General features: G+C 44.7%; 1 protein-coding gene across 7 annotated transcripts; it reads right to left on the bottom strand.

The window, feature by feature from the left end:
• Positions 1 to 1,701: 1,701 nt before the first annotated feature.
• On the bottom strand, positions 1,702 to 27,578 carry USP35 (ubiquitin specific peptidase 35). 7 transcript variants are annotated; one of them, XM_088159240.1, is made up of 12 exons: positions 27,491 to 27,578; positions 23,255 to 23,379; positions 17,680 to 18,376; positions 16,394 to 16,529; positions 12,566 to 12,695; positions 11,080 to 11,181; positions 9,183 to 9,341; positions 8,246 to 8,439; positions 8,031 to 8,124; positions 6,379 to 6,485; positions 4,357 to 5,572; positions 1,702 to 3,254 (listed from the first exon to the last, which is right to left on the bottom strand). In XM_088159240.1, the coding sequence occupies exons 3-12, from the start codon at positions 18,359 to 18,361 to the stop codon at positions 3,084 to 3,086; spliced, it is 2,991 nt and encodes a 996-aa protein (XP_088015366.1). In that variant the 5' UTR covers positions 18,362 to 18,376; positions 23,255 to 23,379; positions 27,491 to 27,578; the 3' UTR covers positions 1,702 to 3,083. The 7 variants fall into 7 exon arrangements, with proteins under 7 accessions (XP_088015366.1, XP_088015367.1, XP_088015368.1 ...); XM_088159241.1 differs by lacking the exon at positions 27,491 to 27,578 and adding an exon at positions 27,262 to 27,363; XM_088159242.1 differs by lacking the exon at positions 27,491 to 27,578 and adding an exon at positions 27,262 to 27,352 and having other exon boundaries at positions 23,255 to 23,376.
• Positions 27,579 to 27,593: the final 15 nt, after the last annotated feature.

The following is a 27,593-nucleotide window of genomic DNA, read 5'->3' as shown; positions in this document are numbered from 1 at the left end:
CAGCATGGATTCAGAGCAGGGAAAGAAAGGGGAAACTAATAACCAGATCAAGTTTGATTATGTAGCACCTTTAAAGCTTTCAGAACATTTTCCCAGCATGTTGGCAAGCGTCTCCTACAGCTTCAAATGTCCTGAATGGGTAATGAGGGCCTTTAGGATGTAGCTAGGGTATTTCCTGATACCAGAACCCAAGCTATGTATTTTTAAGCTGCTAAATCGAATTTCATACAGTGTATCTCCTCTGCTGTATGCAGTGTGAGGACAAATGCCGCCTTCCTCACCCACCAGCAGCTCAGCTCAGCACCTGTGAGCCTCAACTCAGGACGCCAAATCACCCAGAGAACCTCAGCACAAGGACAAATCTTTTTCTCCAGAGTTAGAACTTCAGCCCTCCCTTTAAGATTTCCTATTTAAAATTTTAAAAAAGACAACTGGGAGAAGACACCTCCCTAAGATGTCTTCTAAGGTTACAGCTCCTGTAACACCTCTTTTAGACAAGAGTAGCATCATCTCACATCTGCAGCACACATTGAATCCCAAACCTAGAGCCGAGACTCCCCTATGGGCTCTCCTTGACCAGAGGCACGTGTGACAGACGAAATGAGCCATACTATCACATATACCATAGCATATGCTCTATCAATATGCCATAGGCAAAAATGACTGGCATTACTAACACTAGTATCAATATAGTATGTACTGTAATTGGAGCAGCATAGATAGCAATACACCATACTCATACTATACTAGACCTCTGTAAGGCCTTTAATATGGTCGTTTATAACATTCTTATCTCATAATTGAAGAGTTTGATGGATGGATGGACCACCTTATTAGATGAATAAGGAATTGGCTGGGTGGCCACATTGGAAAAGCTACAGTCAATGGCTCAGTGTCCAAACAAGCAATGAGTAGTGTACCTCCAAGATCTGCACTAGGGCCAATACTATTTAATATCTTTGTCAAAGACAGAGTAGGACTGGCTGAGTCTAAAAGGGAAGTCCAATGCTAATAATCAGAGGAAATTAAGAGGGACTAAACCGGTCAACCTCATTACACTACTGATGCTCTCCAGGCTGCCATCCGTGCTGAGAACTGCATTGCCTCTGCTCATCTCAGAAAATCTTGATGAAAAAAACAAGACATATTCAGGAAAGAGCTTCGCTGTGATACAGCCTCTTCATTTTCCATGTTGTTTTGACTATCTGCCTTCATTACTTAGATTATGATCTCATGAAGTTAAAGACAGTCTCCTACAAAAGCACCTTCCAGCAAACAGCACAGAAAATGCCTTCATTTATACTCCAGTATAAGAAAAGGAGGTAGCATGACAGCAACAGGAAAACTTTTGGCAACTTCTTTGAACCGGAAATAAATAGAAGTCTGTTAATAAAACCAGGGAACGCTGTATTTTCTGTGACACTTCAGCTTTGGGTCTTCATTTATTTCCTCTCAGCACCTGACTTTAAAAACAACAAACACTGCTCATCAGCAAGGCTCCACTGTTAGTATTGTGGCCTTCTGGAGGGCACACAGCTCTGCACTGAGGTTCCCATTCCACTTCTGCATGATCCCCTCTTCCAAGCCACTCTGCAGGACTGTCCCATGTCCTTGAGGAGGGATGCCTCAGTTTCCCCATCTCCTTTTTGACCCATCAGCTCAATATCTATGAATACTGCAACAAGACACTGAGTCCGTATGTTGAATTAATTTCCTTTATTTATATATAGGAAAGGCAATAAAAGAATATGATAGTATACACCAGATACTTGACCCCAAGTGTCCTCTCTAGCAGACCTTCTGCTCACATTATCTATAGCAGTGTCTGTGCTTTGCCTTTTCCTCCACAAAAACACAATACTCCTACCGCAATACCCTATGGTCAGGATTAGGTCCTGCACTTAGGACCTAAGGCACGAATCTCTGCCACTTGAGCCAGAGAAATCTCTACTACAGGTGTGAGGGAGGAGCAGACAGGGGAAAACAGCTGGTGAGGGACATGGGAGAGAAGCTGTGGTCCTGTAGATGTGCTGCTTGGGGCTTGAGTTAGCCATCTGCCATCAAAATCAGCCCCTGTCCCATTATCAATTTATATAATACATTGGTTTACATAGTATATATTGATATTGGATTGATATAATATATCTAGTTGGGCTACTCATCTTGCAAATCATTAAAAAAAAAAAAAAAACAGATCATGAGTTAAGGGGGGCTCTGTCATCCACTCAGTTCAGGGTATCCCAAGGGAAAACCAAAATTTTAAAGGGCAGATCCAGCCCAGAAAGCCATCAAATGACAGCAGCAGAAAGAGACAAATCGAGTCCTAAAGACACATCTGGAAAAACAGCTGTGTGTCTTGGCCTGCCATGCACACTAACAGCATCCAGAGGTCATCAGTAACACAATGGGTCTTCACTGGAGCCCAGAAACTCTGAATGGATCTGGTCAGTCTCTCTTGGATGGAGGGGTTTGTGCCCCTCAGTCTCTGTTGGGTGTCTTGCAAAGCAGCACAAACCCTCTCTGGTTGACCTGCCACTGCTTGTCCTACAAGCTCACTACGTCACAGACCACCACTGCTACATTTTTGGCATTTTTCAGACTTTTTTCTACCTTCAGAGTTTGTCATGTTGGGTTCCCAAACCACATTAAAAAGAAATATAACAACTGAGCAGAGGCCGCCCCAGCACAGGCTGCAGACAGGATGTGCATGGGACATCTCCATCCCTGGGGCATTGCTGAGTTCATCTTCATCCCCACGCCTGTCCCCATGCCCGTCACCTCCCCAGGCTGGTGGCATGGCTCACAGCAGGCAAGACATGGCTATGCTGAAGCAAAAGGGCACTTCTCGGAGCTGTCAGCAGCTGCTCATCTCTGCATTAGCTTAGGTGCGTTAAGGCATGAAGACCAAGTGCATAGGAAGCAGCGAGACCTCCAGGTGCCTCCAAATCAGCCCCTGAGACCTTTTCCATTTAAATGTTTCTCAAATCCTCCTCCAAGATGCTCACTGTCATCGGGGTGAGGAAGAGGAGCTCCTGGCTTCGGCTTGGCCCCAAGGACACTGCCCATCTGGTTTAAGCTGTTGGCTAAAAGACGAGTCCATGGAAGGAGCCGGATCCACCCCCGCCCGCTGCTGGGCTGCAGCCCCCAGACGAGCTGTCATCATCCTTGTCCCTGTCCAAGTCTCTCCACCACAGCGGGGATTTCGGCAAGGCAGAAATATAGGCCGCTCTGTTCCTCGCTTCTTTTTCCTGCTCCTGGGAGAAGGAAGGGGGAAAAATAGCACAAGGATATCAGCAGATAGAAGATCCAGGTGGGGGGATGCTCCCATCATCCCTGAGGAGCCAAGAGCCCGTAAGGTTCCCCTTAGGAGCTTCCTTCAAATTAAACTGGGGTGTAAAGGCCATGTGTTCTAGAGCTCAGCAGGAGGGAAGCAGCAGAACACTGCAGCTCTTCAGCGATCAAACCCAGCCCAACCTTGTCACCTATGGGAGGGACCCCTCAAATCACCCCACATGCAGGTCGTGTCATATGAGACACTGTTGTTTGGAAAGCATTGAAACTCCATTGGCTGAATGAAGTCTGTTCTAGTTTGTATTCCTAGCTCACTCATCTGCCTAGGGAAGCTGTGGATGCCTCATCCCTGGAAGTGCTCAAGGCCAGGTTGGATGGGGCTTTGAGCAACCTGGTGTAGCTGAAAGGGTCTTTGCCCATGGCAGAGAGGTTTGAACTGGATGGTCAGTAAGTCCTTTCCAACCCAAACCATTCTATGACTCTATGATAAATAAAGGGGGAAAAAGACTTTGTTGAAATGGTTCATCATTCAGCATTAGAGGTGGTGGGCAGGAATAGCTAGTTACCAGTAAGGGAAGGTGGGAAGGAGAGGAACAGGTAGAATGTAAGGAACAAGTATTTTACAATTAAGATGGCATGCACTGGCTCCATCCCTGGGAACATTCAAGGTCAGGCCAGATGGGGCTCTGAGCATCTGAGTTGAAGATGTCCCTGCTCATCCTGCAGGGGAGGTGGACTAGATAGCTTTTAAAGGTCCCTTCCAATCCAAACTATTCCACAATCCTATCTTTCCCAGGCATGTCAAAGAAAATTTCAGGCTGTGCTTCCAGGAACAGACAACAGCAAGTCAACCCCAAGCTCAGCGCCCAGTTTCATCAGGAAACTATAACCTGTTTATATCTGGGTCCTAAAAACAAAAAGGGATTTGGCTTAAGGGACAGGCTGGGTATCTGCAGGATTTTAACCACAGGACAGGATCCCACTGCTGCCTGGGGGGTGGGAACGTGTCCCATGAGCCAGACAGCCGTAGGACCGCACCCTGCTGTGCACAGCAGCAGGAGTTACCTGCAAGAAGAGGATGTTATCTTTGGAAATGGCTTCCATCAAGTCCTTGTGGAGGGAGGGTTCACCATGCAGGCGGCCAGCCTCAGCCAGAGCGTCGTGCAGCAGGCAGCTCTGCCGGCCCGGCCGCTGCCGGTAGAAGAGGACATAGGCAGTGTCCTTGGGGAAAAACGAGGTGACGTTGCTGACCGACTCGAAGGAGGAGAAGGAAACTCTGGTGTCATTGAAGAGGTACCACTGGATTTCCAAGTCCAGCTGTTTGTCAGAGGCTGGTTTTGGCACACCATCCTGGGGCTTCCCGTGGGGGATGGTGTCAGTGCACTCCCTGGAGTAGCAGTAGTAGTGGCCACTCTCGGAGGAGATGCCTGAATGCACCACCACGCTGCAGAGGTCATACACTACGGTCATGAAGCCACTCCCTGGGACAGCACCATCCTTCCCAGGCTGGCAAACCTCCTCAGTCTCCTCTGGAGCAACAAGGATGGGTAGCTTGAGCACTACAGGGATGGAGACATTGTCCAAGATCTTCTTCCTCTTCATAGTCCGTGGGTCGAAGGAAAAACGCAGCAGTGTGAGGATGAGGTAGTGTGGACCCTCTGTCAGCTCTGCCACCTTCTCAGCATCCTGCAAGGATGCACATTTCTCACAGTGGTATTTATTCTCTGCTGTCAGTCTCTCTGGGGATAGAAAATAGTTGATTAAATCTGGGACAGATCTGGAGTCCTTGGGAGCACATTCCTGCTCCCTGAAAGTCGAGAGAGGGTCTTTGGCTGCATCCACCCCAACATCATTGCCACGTATGGGATTTGCTGCTTCTCCTGGTTCCTGGAAACCTAATGTTTCCACCAACACTGATGGGGCTGCATGGTCACTGGCCATGGGGGCCTTCCTCTGGATCCAGGGAGAACCCGTAAGCTGGCCTGCATTTTCTGGAGGCTCAATGAACTGTGGGCCAATTTCTTCCACTGGTTGAATAGATGTGCTCCCATGCACGTTCCTGTCCGATGGAGGAAAAGCCAGAGACAGGTCTGTGAAGGCTTCTTCTCGGGAGGAAACATTCAGGCACTTCAAGCAGCGGATCTTTGTCATCATTTTACCCCCAAACATCTTCTCAATCAATGTCTTGTTTAAGTAATGATGCTCTACCGCCTGAGACATCAAGCTGGATTCCTTGAGTTTCTGGTAGATCCTTTTTCCAGTTTTTTCTTCTTCATGCAATCTTTGGCAGAGGAGAAAAAGGCTGTTATGCATCAATACAACACCAAGAGGTAGTTTCTAAAGTAGGGCTCCTGTTCTTCACCACAAGTGGTTAATCCCAGTTAACCTGCCTGTACCCAGAGGTTTGATGCTGTGGGAGAAAGGTGGGAAGGAGTCAGACAGGATCTGGGAACCTGAAGACTTCATGTGCCACTGACCCCACACTTCGAGAGGGATCATTGGGACACCAGAGATTTGACATTTCTAGGTAAAAGGCAAAAATCAACATTTTACAGAGGAGGCTGAGTGGCTTGTCAGGTGAATCTCTAAGGTTGGTACAATTTTAGATTAGATATCAGGAAAAATCTCTTCACTGAAAGGGTGAAGGGTGGTCAGGCGTTGAAACAGACTGATCAAGGAAGTAGTGAAATCACTGTTCCTAAAAGCATTAAAAAATGTGTCGATTGTGGCATTTAGGGATATGATTTAGTGGTGGACTTGGTAGTGCTGGGTTAATGGTTGGACTTAATGATCATGGGGGTCTTTTCCAACCTTAATTACTCTAATTCTGTGAATTCCTTGTGTCCTCAGAGCAAAGGCAGAAATATTCAAGTTGAACTAAGTTCTGACCTTATCCCTAAAGTTGTCCAAACAGTGTTTTAATAAGGAGCCTCAGACCAGTCCCACTATCCCAACCCTCCACTCTCCCAACTCCTCTGGGTCTCAGCCACATGGTCCTGCTGGCCTGTGGGTCAGCACTGAACATTACACTGGGGTTTGGGGATGCTGTTGTCACCAGGCTCCAAGATCACGGCACCTGTCACGTACCGGTCCAGCAAATACTTGAGGTACTCTGAGCAGTCCTGCTGAGCTCCAGGGGTGAACCAGGGTGGCCAGGAGGCAGAGAGGAAGCTCTCAGGGGAGATGGCAGGTCGCTGGCAGCAACACAAAAGAAATGCATTTAATCCTAGTGATTTTTCCTCAATGCAAACAGGGGGATGGAGAGGGGAGAGGAGTGGTTTTTGGCTGGTTCACTGGGAATACAGTGAAAACACTGTGCTGGCTCACAGTGTTTTGTGCTTGATAAGGTCCCTTTTTTCCCCCTACAAAGGGTAATCCCAGTACACAGGAAGACCTTCTCGGTTTGCTGCAAGCCAGGATGGTAAGGATGAATCTCAGAAATCATTTTGCATATACTTCTATAAATTATCCATGTGTTTATCATTCAATTTTAAAATGGTTTATTGGCCTGATCCAGATAATTCTGCTTAATTCAGCCTGAATTTAATTTGCTGGTCCATTTAATTTGATCAGGATCTCTCTCACCAAATCCTTTCATAAAAAAAAAAAAGCAAAAAAATCCACTAAACTTCCACCCAACATTCTGATCACTGCAGCAGGTAATCTGTGTTGCCAGATAATATAATTGCTTTCATTAGGAAGCAGATGTCTAATTAACATGGGAAAAGACCCATCTTTAGCAAAAAAGTAACTTCAAGAACAATCCAAAGAAGAAAAAATAACCAAAAGGAAATTAACAGGAAACTATTAACAATCGGCTACACAACATGCAAATATGCTTCTGTACTTGCTCATCACAGAACACAGACACCCTAACCTGCCATCAAAACCTAGACTTTTCTGTGACCAAATATTAAATTTAACAGGATGTCTATATTTCCCCCCCAGGTCATCTGTAGTGGCATAATACCACAATGCTACCAGCCAGCTCTGCCAGTCCATGTTTGGGAAATGGAAAAGCCTGGATGACTTGCTACCCAGCAAGGCAAAATTCACTGTCTTTCCAAAATCTTGTCCTTCTAGGGACAGAAAGATACATATTTTCAAGAGACGAATTAGATACGCCTTAGCTGTATCTCCAGGAGTCAATCCATTAAATTTCACATTTGTCATGCAAGTATTTACAATTAGTTTAAGGGTGTTATTTTTATATTATTTTCTCTCACATACAGAGGATTCAAAGATCTGGAATCTAAGGGTTTTTTTATAATTATCCTTTTAACAGAAGCACTTTTAAAGCAATTTTCACCAATTGCTACTGCTTTGCTGAGCAGCAGTGGGACGAGCAAGCTGCTCCAGTCTTCTTCCTTGCTGCACAGCAAGAAAGAAAACCTCTGCTTCACACCAACAGGCTTCTCAGCTGACCACAGATATAAACTATTACCTAATGGATTTCATTGTTAAAACCATTAGCTATTACATCAGCCCAGCCTAAGAAGACCACAAGTTAAAGACAGGCAGACTGGTGTGAACATAGCTCACTTTCATGGGTGATAGGAGTTCCCCTCCACCTCTCCCAAAATTAGCCTCCTTCATATAAACAAAATTTGTCCCATAACAAAAACCCACCAAGATCCACATCTCCTTATCAGCCCGTTAGAGCCGGCAGGAAGCAACTTGGAGACGAGCCTTTCCGCAGCCGACAGTCCAAACAAATAACTAGGACATGAAATAATTACCTGACTGTGCTCCAAAAATGCAAAGAGCCACTGCAGCTTTGTCATCAGGGGCTGGGAGTTGCCCTCAGTTAAATTCAACACTGAATGCCGAAAGCTGTGAAAGAAAAGCAGAGATGCAATCTGTGAGATGGAAAATCAGCGTGGGACACGAAAGGCTGGAGTGTCAAGCAATCCCTGGAGCAGTACAGAACGGGAGCAAGGGAGGAAAAACTCACTCTGAAGCCATGAAAAGAGACTGTATGATGCTGTTCATGTAGCAGGTGTTTCCCAAGTTAATTAACCCAATCTTTCCCGTCTCTGATTTAGATGCCAGGCGTGGGTAGAAGCACGCCAGCTCGTTCTTCTGGGAGGTCCAAGCATTTTGTCCCAAGAGGTGTTTAATCCGGTCTTCATTTGGAATGGGGAGAGCCTTGGAAAGAGAGAACTGTGTTACAAATCATTACCTGTCCTCATGAGGGGAAGCTGAAGGGCAGGCACCGACCTCTTCTCTCTAGTGATCAGTGACAGAGTACAAGAAACAGCATGAAGCTGTGTCAGGGGAGGGTTAGGATGGATATTAGGAAAAGTGTCCAGCACAGGGTGGCTGGACACTGGAACAGGTTTTGCAGGGAAGTTGTCATGGCACCAAGCCAAGAAGCATTTGGACAATGCTTTCAGGCACATGGTGTGATTCCTGGGGTTGTCCTGTGCAGGGTCAGGAGTTGAACTCAATGATCCTTCCAACACAGGGTATTCTGTGGTATTCCTATGCCTGATCTTTTCCCATGAAAAATTAGTAATGGGAACTGCAAAACTCCTCTGCTAGAGGTGTTCACACAACTCATTTTGCCTGCTCTTCACATGATCTGCCTCCATGCATGGAAGAGCTTACCTGTTTGTATTTGTCCTTTAGAGGCATTTGAGAATAAGTTACACCTAAAACCATCAGGCACCATCAGGACTTCTGCAGGCCACCATTATAGAAGTAACTTCCTTCAACCTGCCTACACAGGGCTCAGACTCAGATTTCTAATCCCCTTTCTTCTATCACCATCAGAGGTGTTGAGGTCAGGACATCCCTACCAGCAGGACATTCCCTCTATTCCAGGCTACCAACAAGGATGCCATTTCCATATGGAAAGCAGTAAAATGACTGAGAAGGGCATGACTTACTTTAACGGCTTCTAGGACTGGTTCATAGAGGTCTGGGAATCCTGAGAAGCGGAAAAACATGCAGTGGATGAGCTCAGCCAGCTGCTCCAGGGAGCTGGTTGCAGAATTGGAGTCCTCCTTCTTCAAAGAGGCCACCAGCCTGGGGATGTGAGGGAGTAGCTGGAAAAGAAAAATTCACTACAAAAATTATTCCACATTATTCTCAGAATTTTAATACATTTAGGGGAATGAAATTCACCTGCAGGCAGAAAACACAGTGAACAGGAGCTGACTTCAGTGCCATTCTAGACTTCATCCTTCACCCTTTGAACTCAACAGCAACTCTCTTGTTGATTTTGGCAACCTTAGAGTGTTTTGTGTTGCATGACACCTGTAGGCTGCTGCTTTGCTGAGCTGCAGTTGCTACTCTTTAGTCTCCCCTAAATCCCACACCTGCAGTGGAAAGGATATGCTGACTGCCAAGTGCAGGGATTCAAACCTGCAAGGCAGATGGGATTAACCTAAAAGAAATGTTGTCTGCTGTGCCCTATGTTATTTTATACTGAATACACTGAGCTGGAATTGGTATGGTTGGATGGGTGGCCAGGCATATAAACAGCACATCTTTATTTTGCTTTCATCTCCAAAATGTGAAAATGCACAAGCAGCTACAAATGCAAACGATCCATTGCTCAAGGGCACCCTCTGCTGACCCTGCAGCTGCACACAGAATTAGTAACCTATTTCCAACCTCACAGATGTGCTAGAGTGACCCAGGCACTTACACAACCTTTTCAATATTTATATTTTAAGTTATTTTTAGCCCGGTGTAATCCTGGAATAAAGTATCAGGAGTCCAGCCATTTCCTGGTCCTCTCCTCTTTTTCTTTCCCTTCAAAATGTTGAGATTTTAACTGTTTCCCTTCCAACATGAAAGGTTGTTAAGGAAGCAAATCAATTGCAGCACCTTTGTATACATCAGAATTTTGCCAAGCTGTGATGGGAACAATTCTCAAAATCCTTCCAAAGTGCCAAAGCAAACGCAAAAAGACATGGTTTGGCTGTGTTGAGTTTTGGGCTTTTTTAATAAAGGAGGAAACTTATGCTTATGGACTACAGATGGAAACTTCAAGCACAGCTTTTGGAGCATTTCAAAATTTGATACCCAACTGAAGACAACACATTGAAATGACTCTATTTTTAGAAACAAATAGTTTCTTAGGAAATTCAGATTCCTTCAAAGTATCTCCAGCTGAGGAATGAAAAAGTATCAGTTTAAAATGTTGGCTAGCTTTGCTTTTTTCTATCTGTTTATTCTGTGATCTTTAGGTGAAAAGCCAAATATAAGGGCTTTAATGAGAAAGTACAAAAATCAAACATTAATAGGAGTAATTTTTCATCACTGCTTTTATCAGTTCAATCACTACAAGCATGCTTTTGCCTTCAGCCTCGTTTTTTAAATTCAGCATTCCAGAGGCAACACCAGCAGGAAGCAGAGCCATGCCTTAGTGCCAACAGCAAAAGAAACTATAAAATATCACTGTGGAAATTCAAAAGTTGTTTTTGCTCTCAACAGAGAATTTGTGTAATTCAATGTTCTGATCTTGCTGCACTGAAGCTGTACAAACCTCTTAAAGATGATCCACCACGTAAGGAAATGGATGCTACATGTTGGTGACAATTTAAAGTCACATGTGGGATGTGGCCCACGAGTCCAACAGACAGCGAGGCACTGCTTAGGAAAGCCAGGGCTGTTTAATAATGTATTCCCTGCCCTCCACAATGAGAGCCCTCCAAGATGTTCTCAATGCAAAGGCTCCACCAAATGCACTCCAAAGCCAGAGTGGCAACATCTGCCACACCTCAGGTCCCCTCTAAGGGGACAATGCCCTCATCCAAGTGTCCGACACAGCCTTACCAAGTGAAATGCCTCGTGGGAATGCTGGAAGCTCAGCAGCATGTACTGCAGGACAGACAATGCCCCCTCCCTCACGATGGGGTACAGCAGCTTGGAGAAGACCTGAAGGAGAAAAAAAAATCAAATGAGAAGGCAAAAGCCAGCAGGAGAAGGGAACAGCAGGAAACAGAGGCACTGGGCATCTAACATGGCTGCTGGTCTCTTCCTACTCCATGCTGGATGTTGAAGGAAGCAGCCTGTAACTAGGTCTCCAAAGTCATCTCCTATCCAGAGTATTGGCTCAGGGTGCTCTTAAAAATACTGTGTGGGTTATCCTCACCCTTCCAGGCTTGTGTAATGCCTCTGTGACAGTGCTGCATCCCCGTATCTCCTCATGAAAAAGCCACACAAGCGCAGCAGAATACCAGGGTTTCTAGAATGTGCCTCCTAATTTATTTAGATATTTGGAACTCTATCACTAACCTTTCAGACAAAGAGACAAAAAGCAAGTATCTTTTTCAAAGGCTACATAATGATATTTATTCTACTTTACAAAAAATACCTGTGTATCCTTTATTGCTCTCAGATCATACTTTGGAGGGTTTCCAAAAATCATGTTATTTTATGGGCTGTGTCTCTTTCCTATGTATTAACAATGAAAGGAAAGAAAGAAAAGCAGAGATGCTTGGCTATTGTCCCACTGCTCAATGCACTTGAGGGATCACAATGACAAATGCAGTTATTGATAATGTTCCAGTACTGATAACTATAGAAAAACAGTATAATTTAGGTGAGAAAATGCCTCTATCTAAAGTCATTGAACTGTTAACCCAGCACTGCCAAGCCCACCATTAAACCACGTCCCTAAGAACATAGTCTTAGCTTCTATGGTGACTTCTTCTAGCAGGTCAGCCAGGTGTTGTCCCCATTATTCAAAGGAGGGAATAGTAGGACCACAGCATGGAAAAAGCTCTGAAATAGTGACCAGTTTCAGTGCTTGATCACAGTTTTCAGAGAGAGCAAATACCGCTCAAACAGGTGATGGCAGCAGGGGCTTTATCTACACTAATAAAAGAACTAAGCCAGGGCACAGGCTTTAGAACTGACCTGTGCCTGTGTAGACTGTTAATACGCTCACTGATATATAATTTGCCTGTGCCAGCCAGCAATGACCCAGTCACAGTCAAAGGAGAGCGTGTCACATTCCCAAAAGCAAGTTTTACAAGAGCTTCATAGTTTGGGAAGGAGAGTGTTCGACTGGTTTGAAAATCCTTGGCTACTTTATTTCATAACCTTTAAGATATCAGCACTTCTGCAGACCACAACCTGCAGAGTCTCAGGTTGTTCTGGAGAACTTCATTCCTAGCTGCAAAATCAGTATCCCTTGGGACAGCAAATTCTTTTTTTCTCTATACATCTCATCTTGTCATTTGAAAAGCAAGGTGATATTTCAGGTGCAAGATGGTATTTCTGTGGTTCGCTTTCACATTTAAAAGAGCCAACTGACCTTTTCTATTTTCGAAAGAGTGACTTCAATCAAGATGCTGAACTTTTTCACTGCAGCCAAACCCTTCAGCAGAGCAATGATCCACTTGTCTATGTTCTTTCCCAGGGGCCAGGACACCCAGTCAATCATCCTGAAATGAAACCAAAATCTAAAATAAATGTAATGCACATATTATAAAAAGTCAAACTCCACTCTGGGTCAAACCTCCTCCAAACTGATCCAGTCACTGGGATGAGACAGGCTTTTCACAAGGCATTTCATATGTTACTCAAAGCACAACAGAGCCTGAAGTAGAAATACCCCAGAGTCACCACCACGCTGTGGTTCATCAGAGTATCAGGCCCAAGTCCATCGAGTAAAGCGGGGATTTTTTTTCCATAAACTTCAGTCTAGTCAAGTTCAAATTTTTAAAACTGGTGCAGTGCTCTCTATACTACTGATGTGAGGGCTTGATTGAGGTCTCTGCATTGTCACCATTAGAAAACAAATTATACTGGTTTGATCTCTGCATTGTTACTGGTAAGGAAAAAACACTCAGATTCATATATTTTAGTTCTCTGTGTGGGAAACACTGATTTCCAGAAACATATTAAAAAAATTCCACCTGGAAACACTAATACAAGCCAATTATTCCTGAATGTCACAGGTAAAAAATTTTCATTTCTAGCCACTCAATCATCATTTTGTCAAGTTTCTGCAAGAAATAAGTGCTTTACAGAAGTTTCTCATAAAACAATAACCTAAGACTAAGTGATGACACAGTGTTTCTGTTTAAATTTAATGTTAAACAACTGGGAATCTCCAAAACAACTTGGAATCTCCAAGTATCAAACTTTGATAACCATTTCAGTACCTTTGATTTGAAGATACCCCAGACCTCCAGGCTACACCTCAGTCCAGCTACCTTACCCAGACAGTTCCTTTTGCTCATCAATCTGTATCTCATGCAAAATAAAAGAAGGGAAGATAGATAACTAACAAGTACAAGGCAAAGAGCAGGAATTAGTGAAGTTTACAAGGAACTGAAAAAATTAAAAGTCTCGTCAGTAAAAAAAACCTTGAAAAGCAGAATAGTTGGGATGCTGAAAAATAATAAAAATCAAGCTTAGTTGGATAATAAAGCAAATGCCAGAGAAGCTTGCACAGACATTTGCACCAGAGGAGAACAAGGAAAGCTGTGCAACCACTGTAGGTGAAGATGCACAGCTGCCAGGCATCATCAACAAGAGGAAGATCAAGGAGTCACAAGGAAGACTCTGAGGACTGGAAATGTAGAACTGGAAGGAAATGTATTGATTCAAAAGGCATGCAAGGCATTAGAAATGGAGGCTACCATAACTCATCTGCTTGAAGACAACCAGGCAGATACCAGGTGGCTACAAGCTCCCAGTGTAACAGTAGCCATGGAAAAGACCAGCACATCTGTGGTGCAGAAGGAAAGGTGTTCTGTATAGCAAAACAATGACACCTCAGGCCATGGTGAACATGGTGCACAAACAAAACCATCTGTGCCCAAGACCAGTGAACTCTGTTGAAGAAGGCGGTTCAGGTGGTAGGGGAAATGAAGAGCACTTCCTGCAAGAAAAGCTTAAAATAATCTGGATTGTTTAGCACAGCCATGAAAAAGCAGAGATGGGAAGGGACTGCTCTTCCTGCATGTATTGAAGGAATAAACACCAGGGAAGCAAAAGATATTTCAGCTATTTCTGTTGGCATAAGATCAAATGAACTGTAAGACGGCCAGAAATACAGACAGACTGGCTGTTAGAAGAGAGATTTGAGCCACTAAAGCAACCCAGTGGTGGAAGAACTGTGGAAGAATAGCAGCAGGAGCATTGTCCTGCTTTGAGGAGCAGAGCTGAACATTTATGAAAGGGGTCTGTAATGTCAATGCTATAAAGCAGGGAGATGGATCCAGAGATTCAAAAGTCCTTTTTCTTCCTATCTTCTTTAAACAGGCATAAAATAATCCTATGTGCTTAAAACTATACTTTGCCAGCACTGGTGGCTAAGTTACAGTGCTGCCTGTGTTGCTGCAGTAGGAAGAATTCATATCCACAAATATTTTAGTAGTGATGACTGTAATTTGACAAAGGACTTATTGATTTGGAATGCTAAATTTTTGAATGCCTCATCTCCAGAGGCAGAGGGTGCCTACACAGCTGTGTGACAGCAGATGCCTTCTGCATCTGGACCTGGGCTCTTTGGAACAGATACATCCCCACGAAAAAAAAAACCAAAACAAATCTGTGAGTACCTCTGACATCACAGATCCACAATAACAGAGTTTATCTAAAAATAGACAAACTCTGTAAAAGAGATTGTGGTGTACACTTATGCCAGCAGGTGACAGCCTTTCTTTTTTTACCACTACTTGTTCTTTATATGCTTGACCAGAAACTCCACATAAGTCCAGTTTATTCCCCTGCTACTCCCAAACCCAAACTTTGGAAAGACATTTCTGCATGCAGCCAGTTTGTCAGGGATATGAAGCTAAAAGATCTTCAGTTTGTACATTTTCCCTTAGTTTTTCTAGGTATGGAGCACACACATCAAACAGCCTGTGGTCATGCCGTTTTTGAGGCACCCATCTGCCATAAGCATTGTGCCAAAACTGCAACATTTTTCCTAAGCAATGTTAATTACATTTTGCAGGCTCTGACTAATTATTTACTCCTCCTTCTGCATGACAAAGATTGTTTTAAGGAATGATGCAATTGATTTGGCACCCTTTGTATTTAGACACTGGCAGTCTTAGAATATTCATCATCTGGAGCCTGTAGCAGCAGATATCCAGAAGGAGAAAAAGATGGAGAAATGGGTTAGGAATTGAACTGATAATCTTTTGTTTTGGGTTACTCTGGACTCTGGGAAAACCATGACCTTCCCTAGAAAGCCAAAGAGAAGTAACCCCTTTCTGCATATACATAAACTTCCCATCAGGAGTAACATGTTTCTGTCGTGTAACCTTATTGGAAGGGACACACAAATCCCATAATAAGGAGAGGAAAAAAGATGCTTCCAGTGAGATCAAGTCAGAGCAGCTCCCTTGTGTTAAGTGCACACTATTGCATGTGAATAACATCTATTTAAGTGAAAACCTCTAAGGAAAGCATAGGTTAAAGATAGAATCATGGAATCATTTAGGCTGGAAAATACCCCTAAGATCATTGAAGATACACCTAAGTAAGTGCAGAGCAAGGCACTGGAGCACAGAAGAGCTGTAGGACTTGGACATAAAGGTGCAAAGAAGATCTGGTGATGCCAAAGAGGCCAGTGGTGCTGCAAAGACCAGGTCTGGCATGGCAGACATTTGGCTAGGTCTCGACTGACTTTGTCTGTCCAGCTACAGCACACCCATCTGACAAAGGCCAAGGTGGGACAGGGAAACAGCTGGGGATACCTCCCTCACATAAGTCTTTGCCTGTGACTGGTGGCTTAAGAAGATGTCCTTCTGAAAGGAGACAGAGATCATAATGTAATCCTGAAAAGGAGATTTTTGGGAAGAAATAGGCCTTAACAGCTTCAGGGGGAAAAAAAAATCAAACCTCTTTGAGATAGCCTATATTGGACATCCTATAATACAACTTATTTCTAAGAAAATAAACTAAATTAAACCAAACAAATGTAATAATAGTCACAATCGTAACAACAGCCACTCTTTATTCTACTTCTGTAGGATCTCAGGGCTAGAAGAAATGATACAGAATTTTCTTCTTCCCTACACACTCCTCACTAGGCAGCATTAGACAAGCTGCTTGGAATAAAACCACACAGAGCATTTCTCCAAACTGTTGTTAAAGCTTTCACTCCCACAGCCTCTCCTACCTGCCAATGGCCATCATCATTTGCACATCAGTGATGCTGTCATCATTGGTGAGGTTTCTTATGACACCATCCATGAGCTCCAGAGGAACAAACTGAACCACACTAGCCAAGGCATTGGAGGGCGCTTCCTGTTCCTCTGCAAGACAGGGATGAGCCCCAGCAACAAAGATGTTAGTTGACAGGAAATCTAGGCACACTAGGTCATTTCTTGTCCTAAAAAACAAATAATTTCTGCCCACAAAAACAGAATCATAGATTTGTTTAGGTTGGAAAAGCTTTCTAAGATAGAGCCCAACCCTAAACCCAGCACTGCCAAGTCCACCACTAAACCACATCCCCAAGTGCCACATCCACACATCATGGAGCAGATACTGCCCTGGTGCCAATAAGCAGTGTAGAGTCCATCGTTGGCTGTGCCAGGAGGATAATTCTCCAAATCCCAGTGCAGCACATAATGAAGCTGGATCTTAGCAGATGGCTGTTCCCTGAATCCTTATGTAGCCCCAATGGAGGAAGAGATCAGGCATGTGTTTGGCCAAACTAAGGTACTAAATTTCCTCTGCTTGGCCTCTCTTTACTAAATACTGCAAATAATTGCAAAAGGATGCAACTGCAATTTTGCCTGCCTGGAAATGGGCCTCCTTCCAATGGATGAGGCTGTCATACTGAAAAACCCATCTCCTGTAGTCTTGGGAATAGCTAAAGCAGGAGTTCACCAGCCTTTCATGGCACTGGTACCTCCAAAAACCTTCTGAAATAACCTAAAGGCCCCAGAAGTTGGATAAATATTGTCTGTCTCACCTTAAGATGCAACCACCCTTCAGACAGTCAGTAGGGCTTCATACCTCTATATCAGTGAGAAATAACTGCTTAGCTTTATCCCTAGTCTCTGGTAGGGAGCAGGTTGTGGGGCACCACCAAGTCAGTCATAAGAGAGTGGCATTTCTAAAAGCTCTCAAGTTCCACTCTAATAAGCTGTAAGAGATGCAGAGATGCTTTCCCTTAAGCCCAGCTGATGCTGGAAAGTGCTGACCACAAACTTCTGCTGCAAATGCTTCAATCCTGTTAACAGCTCCTGTCTGCAGACTCTCTCTGGTTTCAGGGTGATATTGTTTACCCAGCTCAGCCCTGGTAACTTTTAGAGATGCTTGTCTATTATATTTCATCTGTGACTGCATTTCTGTAGCAGATGAAAACCCTGCAAGAAGTCAAACTAATTGAGTTTGACTTCATCAGAGCCAACATTTACATTCCCAGCCTTTCTGAAATTATTATTTTTTAATTACCTGTTGAAGAAATGATAGTGAACAGTTCTTTCAAAGAGGGCAGGATGGCTGAGGTCTGAGTCCTCCAGATCCTCTGCAGCAGACCACTCACTTTGTTCACCTGCTCCAGAAACTCCATGATCTCCTCTTCCCCCTCGGAGACGCACTGGAACTGCCCGATGCACCGGATGAGCTGCTGACAGAACAAGAGCTGGTGCTTTCCCGTGGGAATGCACTGAGGATGCTGCATTAAGAGTTTGCTGATCTTCGCACACTGCTTGGGGCTGGGCCTCTCGCAGACTTTCCGGAGCACCTCGATTCTCAATAAGCTGAAGATGCTGTTTGCTGATGGGCTCTCCAGGACAAACTGCAGTCCTAACTGGATATAATCAAGTACATAATGGCTTCTCTTCCCCAGAGGTCCATAGCCCTCCTGGAGGAGACTCAGCAGGAAGCGGACATTGAAGAACTCCTCAAATTCCTCTGGGTGATAGTGGCCATAGACCTCCAAAACCTCTTTCCCAATCTCTCTTTTATACGTGGTGTCCCCGGTGAGATAAAGCTTGGTGGACAGCTCCAGCATGGACCAGCACTGCTCGCTGTCCATGGGCTGCTTGGCTGCCTCGATGACGCGCCTCACGAGCCCTTGCTTCACGTTGTTGGGGTAAGAGGACATCACCACAGCTTCCAGTATCTTATCCATCTCTGCTCCCTGCTCCTAAAAGAGAGGGACAGAGCAGCAGGTTAGTTCAAGGAGGGTCTGCTGAACTTCCAAGCCCAGGTTGGGGAAAGGAAGGTCAAAAATGCAGAGGTATCTGGAACCACTCTGAAGAGGATAATTCTTGTGGCCTTTTCATGTAGCACTCAGAAAAGTTTCCACTCTGGTGATGTTTGACTGAGACTAAAGCCTCCAAACTGAATGAATACTAAGATAGAGAGCTTCTTCCGATTAATCTCACATTTGAGCATTTTTGTCTTGCAAACAACCAACTACAGACCCACAGAAGGGACCAGTGGGGAATTAAGGGAGCCAAGGTCTTACACTGGTGTCCGCTGCCTCAGGTGTGCTCAAGAGGCAAAGATGGTCCCAAGGATCGTCTTCACAAAGGAGAAAGGAAGGGAAGGAGAGAAAAGCCCTGGGAAGGAGAGGTGGGATTGCAGCCTCTCTGTGCAACGGCAGGGGTGTTTGTTTAACATTTACACCGTGCTGCCAGCCACTCCATCTGAGTGGTGCAGTCTTGGCTGCTCCCCAGGGACCTGCCGCATTTGTATGCGGGACCAAAGCGAGCAGGGAGAAAAACTGCAGTGTCAGGCAAAGTTTCCCATTTGTCACAGCCTGAATTCACCAGCAATAAAGCATTAGAGAAAAGTTTTTTTTTAAAAAAAAAAACAAGGAATTCCCAAGGAAAAACTCAGAATAACATTTATAACTAGGTGTTGGATGTACTACTGCACAAAAAAAAAAAAAAACAAAAACAAAAAAAACCCACCAAACAATGACAAGCAAACAATTATAGAGTAATAAAATTAGACAGCCAGGATTTCTTATAATGTATTACAGGGACTAAAAAGGCTCATCTACAGCAGGTCCCCCCCAGCACAATGCACTGCACAAATACACGTTTGGAGTAAGGTCCCTTCCAGCCTATAGCCTAAAATGAGCCACGGTCGTGTATCTGACCAGAATAATAATCCCCACCTTTCTGTTCCTCAGATCCCTAATCTGTGCAATGAGAACAACACACAACAATTCCTACTGGGGTTGAAAGATGTTTCATTGGCACTTGGGAAGCATTTGAAGTTTTTCAAGTTACAAAGAATATAAATGCAGATGACATGTACCCCAAGTATGGTTTTCACAGATGACATCCAGAAGAGACCTCAGCAGATGCAATCCAAGGACCATGCCATCCCTGGAGTAAGCCTGTATCTGAGCCAGAGAGTATCTTTTCTCCTAACAGACAGTTGTTTGAGAGTGGAGAAGTAAAACCATGCCAGACACAAACATCAAGCTCTGACTCACAGCTGCTTGGCTAGGAAGTGTTCCCACTTCACCAAATATCACCTCTTCCCACAACTGCTTCCCCATAATCTCACAGGATGAAAAAATAAAACCATTATTGATAAATATATATACATATATATACAGCCACCTCCAATCCAGCGATGATCACAGGCTACATTGCCTCTCCAAGAACCACCTTGCCCTTTCTGGTCCCTGCCTGCTGACTCACACATTCCTCTGGTCACATGCTGGATTTATTTTTCCCCATCAAGCATTACTGCAGCCTTCCCTGCAACAAGCTACGGCACAGCTAATGCTCTCCATCACACTCTTTTCTCAGGATACAATATATAAGCAGGATTCCTGAGGGACCAGCCTGCATTAAACCAGTGGCAAACAAAGACAAGATAAAAGGAGAAGACAAAATCCCACAGATAACGTCTTTTCCTCTCAAACAGAAAGTACCACAGTGTCAGCAAAGGCTAAAAGTCAGCCTGGAGAGCGGATGGGGCTTACAGACAGTCCAAAATCAGCAGAAGCATTTGTCCTTGCTGTAGCTCAGTGGTTACCTTGGCCACACACAAACTGGCACACACCTGCAGTCAGGCTGGTACCCCTTTCACCTCCTCTCTGCAGGTTTCCAGCCAGAGCCCAGACACCCTGGTCATCTGGCACATAGATAAGGGGCCAGGAGGAGATAGGAGGATCTACACTGCTCATTGGTTATGTCTCACTATTACTTCCCTGGAGCCATCCATGCTGAGCCTGGCACAGTGATTTGGAAACACCACACAGGCAGGATGGCCAAACAATGGCTACAGTCGTTTTAGACCCAGCCCCATAAATCCCCATAGTCCCCCAGTGTACGTGGTGTTGGGTGCTCTCACTGTCCCTCTCAGATGTGATGGCTGCCCACCACTGTCCCCACTATGCTTGTGCTTTTAGCTACTTTACCATCACCTAACTTCACCCAAATTTTCCCTGCAAAGAGTCTAATTTCATCTGAATTTTGAGATAAACTTGCATCTCTGAAAAGGATTTGTTTCTTCCTCAGGCTGATCACAGAAAGGGACAGGAGGATGGGGTTCCTCAGTGCTGCTGCCCGGCGTGGAATGGCTCACACCTGACATTCTGTAGGAGGACAGGGCTGAAACAAACTCCTTTCACAGTCAATAGGCAAACAACTCCCAAAGGACCACCTTCCTCAGCAGGAAACTTCATAATGACTTACATGGGCATTAAGACCTTGAAGGCACCCAGGGAGAACCACCTGAGTTGACTTTGTGGTGAAGGGTCCATGCTCTCCTCACCAATGAAGGGCTTTACAGGACAAGGCTGGGCTTTAGGTAACACAGCCCCGCCTGCACCTCTCCAGCTCCCCTGGTGCCAGCGAGAGGGGACGAACAAGCCCATGGTTCTGCTGTGTGTCAGGGTAGACCAAACTGCTCCCTGTGTATGGGCCAGACAAGGCCAGGACAGAGGATGCTAGCCAGGCCATATCTGACAATCTTAGAACTACATTAAAGCAACATTTAAGCGGGTTTGTAATATGCAATAATAAATATTACAGTCTTAAAACGACACTAAAAAAGCATTCTACACTAAAAGATTATTCACATATCAAAGGTTAGGAATTAACATGGCTAATTCAAGACAAGCACAGCTCCAGATGCTTTCAGAGCAATATTAGTTTAAGCATCTAATATTAATATTTCCCCCCCAAGAGCTCCCTGTAAAGTCAATCAGGGTTTACAGCAGAGGAGTAAAGTGATTTGCTGTCTGTAAGATCACAGTCTCATTTGTTGTAGAAATTGGAAGTGTGTCATAAATAACCCAGGGAACTGCAGGAGAGGGAAGGACAGTTCAATGTCAGGCAGCTGAGTGCTGCCTTGGAGATCTGGTCCCTGGGTCTCCTCTGTTTAATACTGAAATAAAGAGACTAAATATTCAGACAAGCAGGCTTCTATAATGAGTGTTCCTGAAGTAGAACAACCTTTCTGCACTTCTTCGTCTCCAGCATTAACTACACACTGAAGAGCTGGGAGGATTGGCTCATTCCTGCTTGTGAACAGAATCAAGTTCCTGAAGCACATAAGGATGAAGTAGAAGGTCAAAGAGTTAATTATTAAACTGAAGAGTCACACTGAGGTTCCCATCTGTTTTGTAGCTCACATAAAACAGAGAGTACACAATATGAGCTTTGCAGGGGAAAAGAAAAAATCTCATGAAATGGCAAAACTGTTCTGCTACCCCAGTGAATGACAGGCAAAATCACAGAATGAGAGAAAAAGAACCTTGGGAGGTCCCTAGCTCAAACCCTGCCCACAGCTGAAATCTACCCCAGCTTCTCAGGGCTTTATCCATTAAGGTCTAGAAAATATTCCAAGATGGAAATCATACAACAACCCTGGGCAACCTGCTCCTTTCTAATTAGCTCATTGTGGGAAGGTTTTCCCTATTTGCAGTTGGAAGCTCTTGTTTCAATTTATGTCTGCTTTTTCTCATTCACCTGCCTTGCACTCCTGTAAAAAGCCTGGATTGATGTAGGCACTGGGGAGCTGCTATCACTCAATCCCCAGCATTCAACAGTTCAAGAGGTTAGTCCATCCCATTTGAGTCTCCTCCAAGAATCCATCCCAAAATACTTTGCATTTGTCCTTGTTGAATTCCATGAGATTCATGTCAGCCATAGCATGTCCTAACTGTCCTGTATGGCAGCCCTGTTCCCAAGCATATTGACTATTCTTCAACTCTGGCCTCACTCACAAATTTGATAAAATTAATTTCACCTCCTCTTCCACATCATTCATTAAAAAATACTAAAAAGGAAAGATCCTAGGATAGTTCCAGCCTCCTTCCTACCCAGTTAGCAGTCCACACATTTGTCTTTGATACAAGGATGGTGCAGGGCATCATCTCAAAAGCCTTACTGACATCAAAGATGCTTGCTGACAACAAGATAGGTCCCTGCAAGGACCGACATCCAAGCATGCTCTAGAAACCAGAGAGGGAAAAGGCATTTAAGTAAATAGCAGCATTTGCCAGCTTAGCATCACTCTCCAAACTGAGCAAACTGAAAAAAAAAAACAAAATCCAACCTCAGGATGAAAAATCACCTTTGGCTTTGCTTGGGTCTAGTCTTCATACTCTGTACCGTTTTGAGCTGTACTTATAGTTCTCTTCTGCCTATTCTTTTTCTTTAATTAGGATTAATTTCAATTGAAATCTATCCAATTACTTCTAAATCAATTCATTCCTTTATCCCTGACAGCAGCAGATTTCCAGTAAAGCCTCCTTAGTACTTTTTGCAGAATGTAGTACCAGTTCCCACACCCTAGGTCTTAACAAAGCTGTGAAAACATAGATGCCAAATGTACCTTACCTTTAGGGAATCTTAGTAATAAATTCAGCACATTTCCTAAAACAGCATCATAGAGATTTTGATAAATACTACTAAAAAAGGAAAAAAATAATTCCCATCATCCAAACGTAGACTGATACATAAAGTGGTTTGCTTCTGACTTACAAAGAAGAAAAATATCTACTTCCTTGAACTCCCTGGAGGTCTGGAAGTACAGAAATGAGACTCACCGTTTGTTGTCCTTAACTCCTGCCGAAATGGTTTCTTTTATGTCAGCCAAGACATTACTGCTATTCCTGCTGCATCCTCCAGGCAGTCAGGCAATTAGGGCTCAATCCTTCAGCATGCTGAGCTACTGCAGGATAAAAGGGAGCTCATATAGTGCCTTGCTAGAGCACAATAAAATACTGTGTTCTCTAAAATTTCTATAAAATTTGCCATGACTTGGTATACAACTCTTACAAGGACCTCTTCGGGTCTATTTTCCAGAAATATCAAAGTGATTGTGTTCTAATGACTTTTTTTTTTTTTTTTTTTTTGCAGGGAACAAATTTCCAATTAATTCATAGGCAAAGAGGATTTTTTTTTGTTCAAAGTACATCTCTGTTCACCCAGCTAAGAAGGGGAAACCACAGCCTGCACAGCATTACCACATCTAATAGATACTCATATTGCTGTAGCAATATGAAAACTGAGGCACATCTAGACCACAGAATCATAGAATGGTTAGAAGGGATCTTCAAAACTATCTAGATCAAAGCATTTGCTCAAGGAGATGGAATAGGTGACAAAGCCAGCAGCCAAACCTCTCCAGACCTGAAAATACATTAATGGCAATGCTCCACTGTACTTCGCTTTCAGCTGCTGTCCGAGTTGACATGAAGTGCTGTGGCAGAGCAGAGCACCAGGTTAACTTTTATGAGATCTAAGCAGAAAATCAGAGCTAATAACTGCAGAAAAATCCCATTAAATAGCCCTTTAGAAAGAGAAGTGAGACTACCCATTTGCAGTCATAACAGGGAAAAATTGCCAGCACAGAAGCCTGGCTGAATTTTTTTGTATATTATTATAATCTATCTTTCTAAATTCACCTTCTCTTTTCAAGGAGATCATATATTCCTTGCTTCCTGTCCCAGACTGTTTTCCAGTGGCAGATTGCACTCGTGTTGTGTGTCTCCTACCCACTAGAGTTAATTACTTTCGGCTGACAAGGCTCTTCATGCTTTTCTATCCTCAGAATCAGAACTGCCCCTTAGTACAGCCCTGATGGAGATTGTCCTTCACCACAGGCAGCAGATTTGGAGCAGGACATTGCCCTGCACTACAGGCAGTAGCTGATCCAGAGCAGGAGATTGTCCCTATGCTCTGCAGGACAGTAGCTTTCAGTACTCTCCAGAGTGAAGGTTTATTTAAGGCATTGTCACCCAACTGGACTGCTGGCATTTTGCATGGCTTTGCTGTACATCAGGAGTTGTTCCCACCTTGGGAACAATGAGTTCCTCTCTTATGGCCACTCTTTTAAAGGCCTCAAAAAAGTAACCAACCAGAAGATATATATTAGCAGTCAGCCTAAATTTATCATATAGTAGTCCCTACTTTCTTTAAAATTTCTTGATACTTTAGATCCACAGACCACTGCAGACCCTTTTCCTTTTTTCTGCAGTACCAAGTATTTCATTGTTCTTTTTTCCTCTAAAACATCATAAATATGTTTGACCACATCATACAATTCCATCAGCCCTCTCCAAGTAACAGCAGTGCTGGGCAGGCTGTCCTATCTCAACCTATTTCTATTACCTATCCTACCCTGCTGTCTTATTTCTCCAGTGCTTCTTCTTTGATCCCTTTGGTGCACACAGGTCCCCAAGTTTCTTCTCTTGCTCTGTTTTTCGCTGTTGGGCACTCAGTCATCAAATTTTAAAAAAGGCTTTAGCTGGATGTCAAAGCAATCAGTGCACTACCAAATAAAGCCTAAGGCTCTAGCATTTCATCTTTTCGTTCTCCAGACTCCTCTCCCCAGCTTCATTTCTCCCCTTCAGTCAACAACCACATGCACACATCTCTAGTACTTACTGGTATCCTTTTCAAATAAAGCATCTCAAAACTATTACTAGCATATTATCAACCATCCTGGTACGGATACAGAAAGCAAGACACAAGGAATTAAGTTCCTCTCTCCCTTGAAATCCAGCAGGAGAGAAAGGCACGTGAAGCAAGGCTTGCTATAACCACCAGATCACCACGGGCTCTGTGGCTGAGCCCAGCACCAACTCCAGACAAAAATAACCCACCCCAGCTGCTTTTGATTTCTCTGAATTTATTTGGTATTAGATGCCCAAAAGCTCTGTCCTGCCTGCAATAGATAAGTTTTTCCCAATTTTCCTCCTCACATCCTCCAGTTGAAGGTATCTTCCTTTTCTTTCCCCAAAAGACTTCTGCTTTCCTGCTTAGCTAGAACTCTCAGCCTGGGCTGTGTCACCCTGCTTCCATAAGGCTTTATACTGGGAGTGCCCAGATCATGCACTGACCTTCAGGCCAACGTCCTTTCTATCACTATCCCTGGAGACTGCAAATACATCTATTCCGGAAAGCTGGTTGTTTTCCTGAAGGTATTTATAGCATTGAAATCACTCTTCTTTCTTCAGGTTTCTGTCTTCTTTTGTCTCTGTATAGAAATTAAAACCCTGGATATAATCCAAGAAAAAAACACGTCCTGTTCACGAAAGCATACCAGACTGAGGGCGGATCCTGCCAACGCTGCCTGGGATTCATCAGACACTGCTTCACTGTTTGGAGACAGAGATCCCCAATTTTTGGTGGTGCCTTCAGGAAAGGAAAATTAGGGTATGATGCCCATTTGAGACTCAGTTTCCCTTCAGCCTCCAGGATATATGGCTTTGCATCCGCCAATTCAGAGAGCAGGAATGCAAAGTGAGACCATGGCAAACCTTATGGACTTAATCACAAAGGCGCGTGAAGTATTTTGAGACCCCCCCTCCTCAGGTGAAAGCTCAGTTGCATCCTTTCAGTCTAGGTAGGGCATGCTGTTGAAATTTTCCTGCCACCAGATGCAGCAGGGCATAGTTGAACTCCCAAAGTGCTGTGAAAACCTCATAGCTGTCCAAGAATTCCAACATCTGCTTTTATTGTTCACTAATACCTGCAAAGTCCAAGTCAGGGCAGATCTAATCTGAAATTGGATTAGATGTCAGCTAATCTGAATTTGAACATCACTTTTAGAGTCTTTGGCTCCCTACGGGATGGGAACATCCCTAGGTGTGTCTCTCCCCAGTTCAGCTGCCCTGGAGAAAACCTGAATCTGTCTTGGCCAGTTTGCTGTAACAAGATGCTGCCTTTATAAACAGGTTTGCAAAGCCCTGCAGGCACTGGGGAAATGCGCACATCCCCACTTTCCAGTGCTGCTCCTGTATTTCTCCCTCCAAGCATTCACCTATAGCCTGATTCCCAAAAAGCCAAATGCTCAAGCTCCTCTCCTCCACCATTCCCTTCTGCATCCTGACCACAGAGCATCCCTCTGAGAATCCCCAAACCCGGGCCTTTCTCCCAAACTCCTCCCTACAAGCATCCCTCGTTTGCGCACCCTTCCTGCATCTCAGCCTTTTGAGTAGTTCTCACTCCAACCATCTCTCCTGCATACCTCCCTCCAGGCCCTCTGCTACATTCCAGCCCCAGAGCATCCCTCTGAGTATCTCTCCCATGCACCCCTACCCTTATCCTGAGTATCCCAGATCCTGAGAACTCCAACTCTATCCCTAACTCAGCTTCCTTACTTCCAGCTCCTTCCTGCATCCCAACCCCTGAAAAACCTTCTGTATCCTGACTGCCAAGAATTCTTGCCTTTGAGCATCCCTCCTGCAACACTTTCCACCAGCACCCTTCCTGCACCACTTCCCTTGAGCATTCTACTTGCATTCCTCACCCAGAGCATCCCTCATTCCATACATCCCTGACTCCAGGCATCCCTCCAGCATCCCAACCCCCCAAGCATCCCTTTCCCGACGACCTTTCCTGCATCTCTTCCCCTGAGCACCCTTCCTATATGCTTCTCACTGAGTATTCTTCCTCAATCCCTTACCCCGAGCAGTCATCACCCCGAGCACTCCTGCACTCACCCTGAGTATCCCTCCAGGACTGGTTTTCACTATTCCTTCTGCACTCCTTGACCTGAGCACCCCTCCCATACCTTTCACCGGAGTATCCCTCCTGCATCCCTCACCCCGAGCGTTCCTCCTGCAGCTCTCACACCGAGCGTTCCTCCTGCATCCCTCAGGCATCTCTTTCCCCGACTACTCCTCCTGCATCGCTTCGCCTGAGCATCCCTCCTACATCCCGAGCCCAGAGCTCCGCTACTGCACCACTTCCCCAGCATTCGACCCCTCCCTCCCCGCGATCACCCCAACCCCTGAGCTCCTGCACCCCTTTCCCTCCCGCCCGCCCCGCGTTACCTCCGGCCGGGGCCAGGATGCGGCGTGGCCGCCTGCAAGCCGCAGTCCCGGGGCAGCACTGGGCAGGGCCGAGGGCGGCGGCGAAACTACATCTCCCAGCGGG

This window comes from Sturnus vulgaris, chromosome 2, assembly GCF_052056855.1.
Source record: "Sturnus vulgaris isolate bStuVul1 chromosome 2, bStuVul1.hap1, whole genome shotgun sequence".
NCBI lineage: Eukaryota > Metazoa > Chordata > Aves > Passeriformes > Sturnidae > Sturnus > Sturnus vulgaris.
This window is presented reverse-complemented; position numbering and strand designations above follow the sequence as displayed.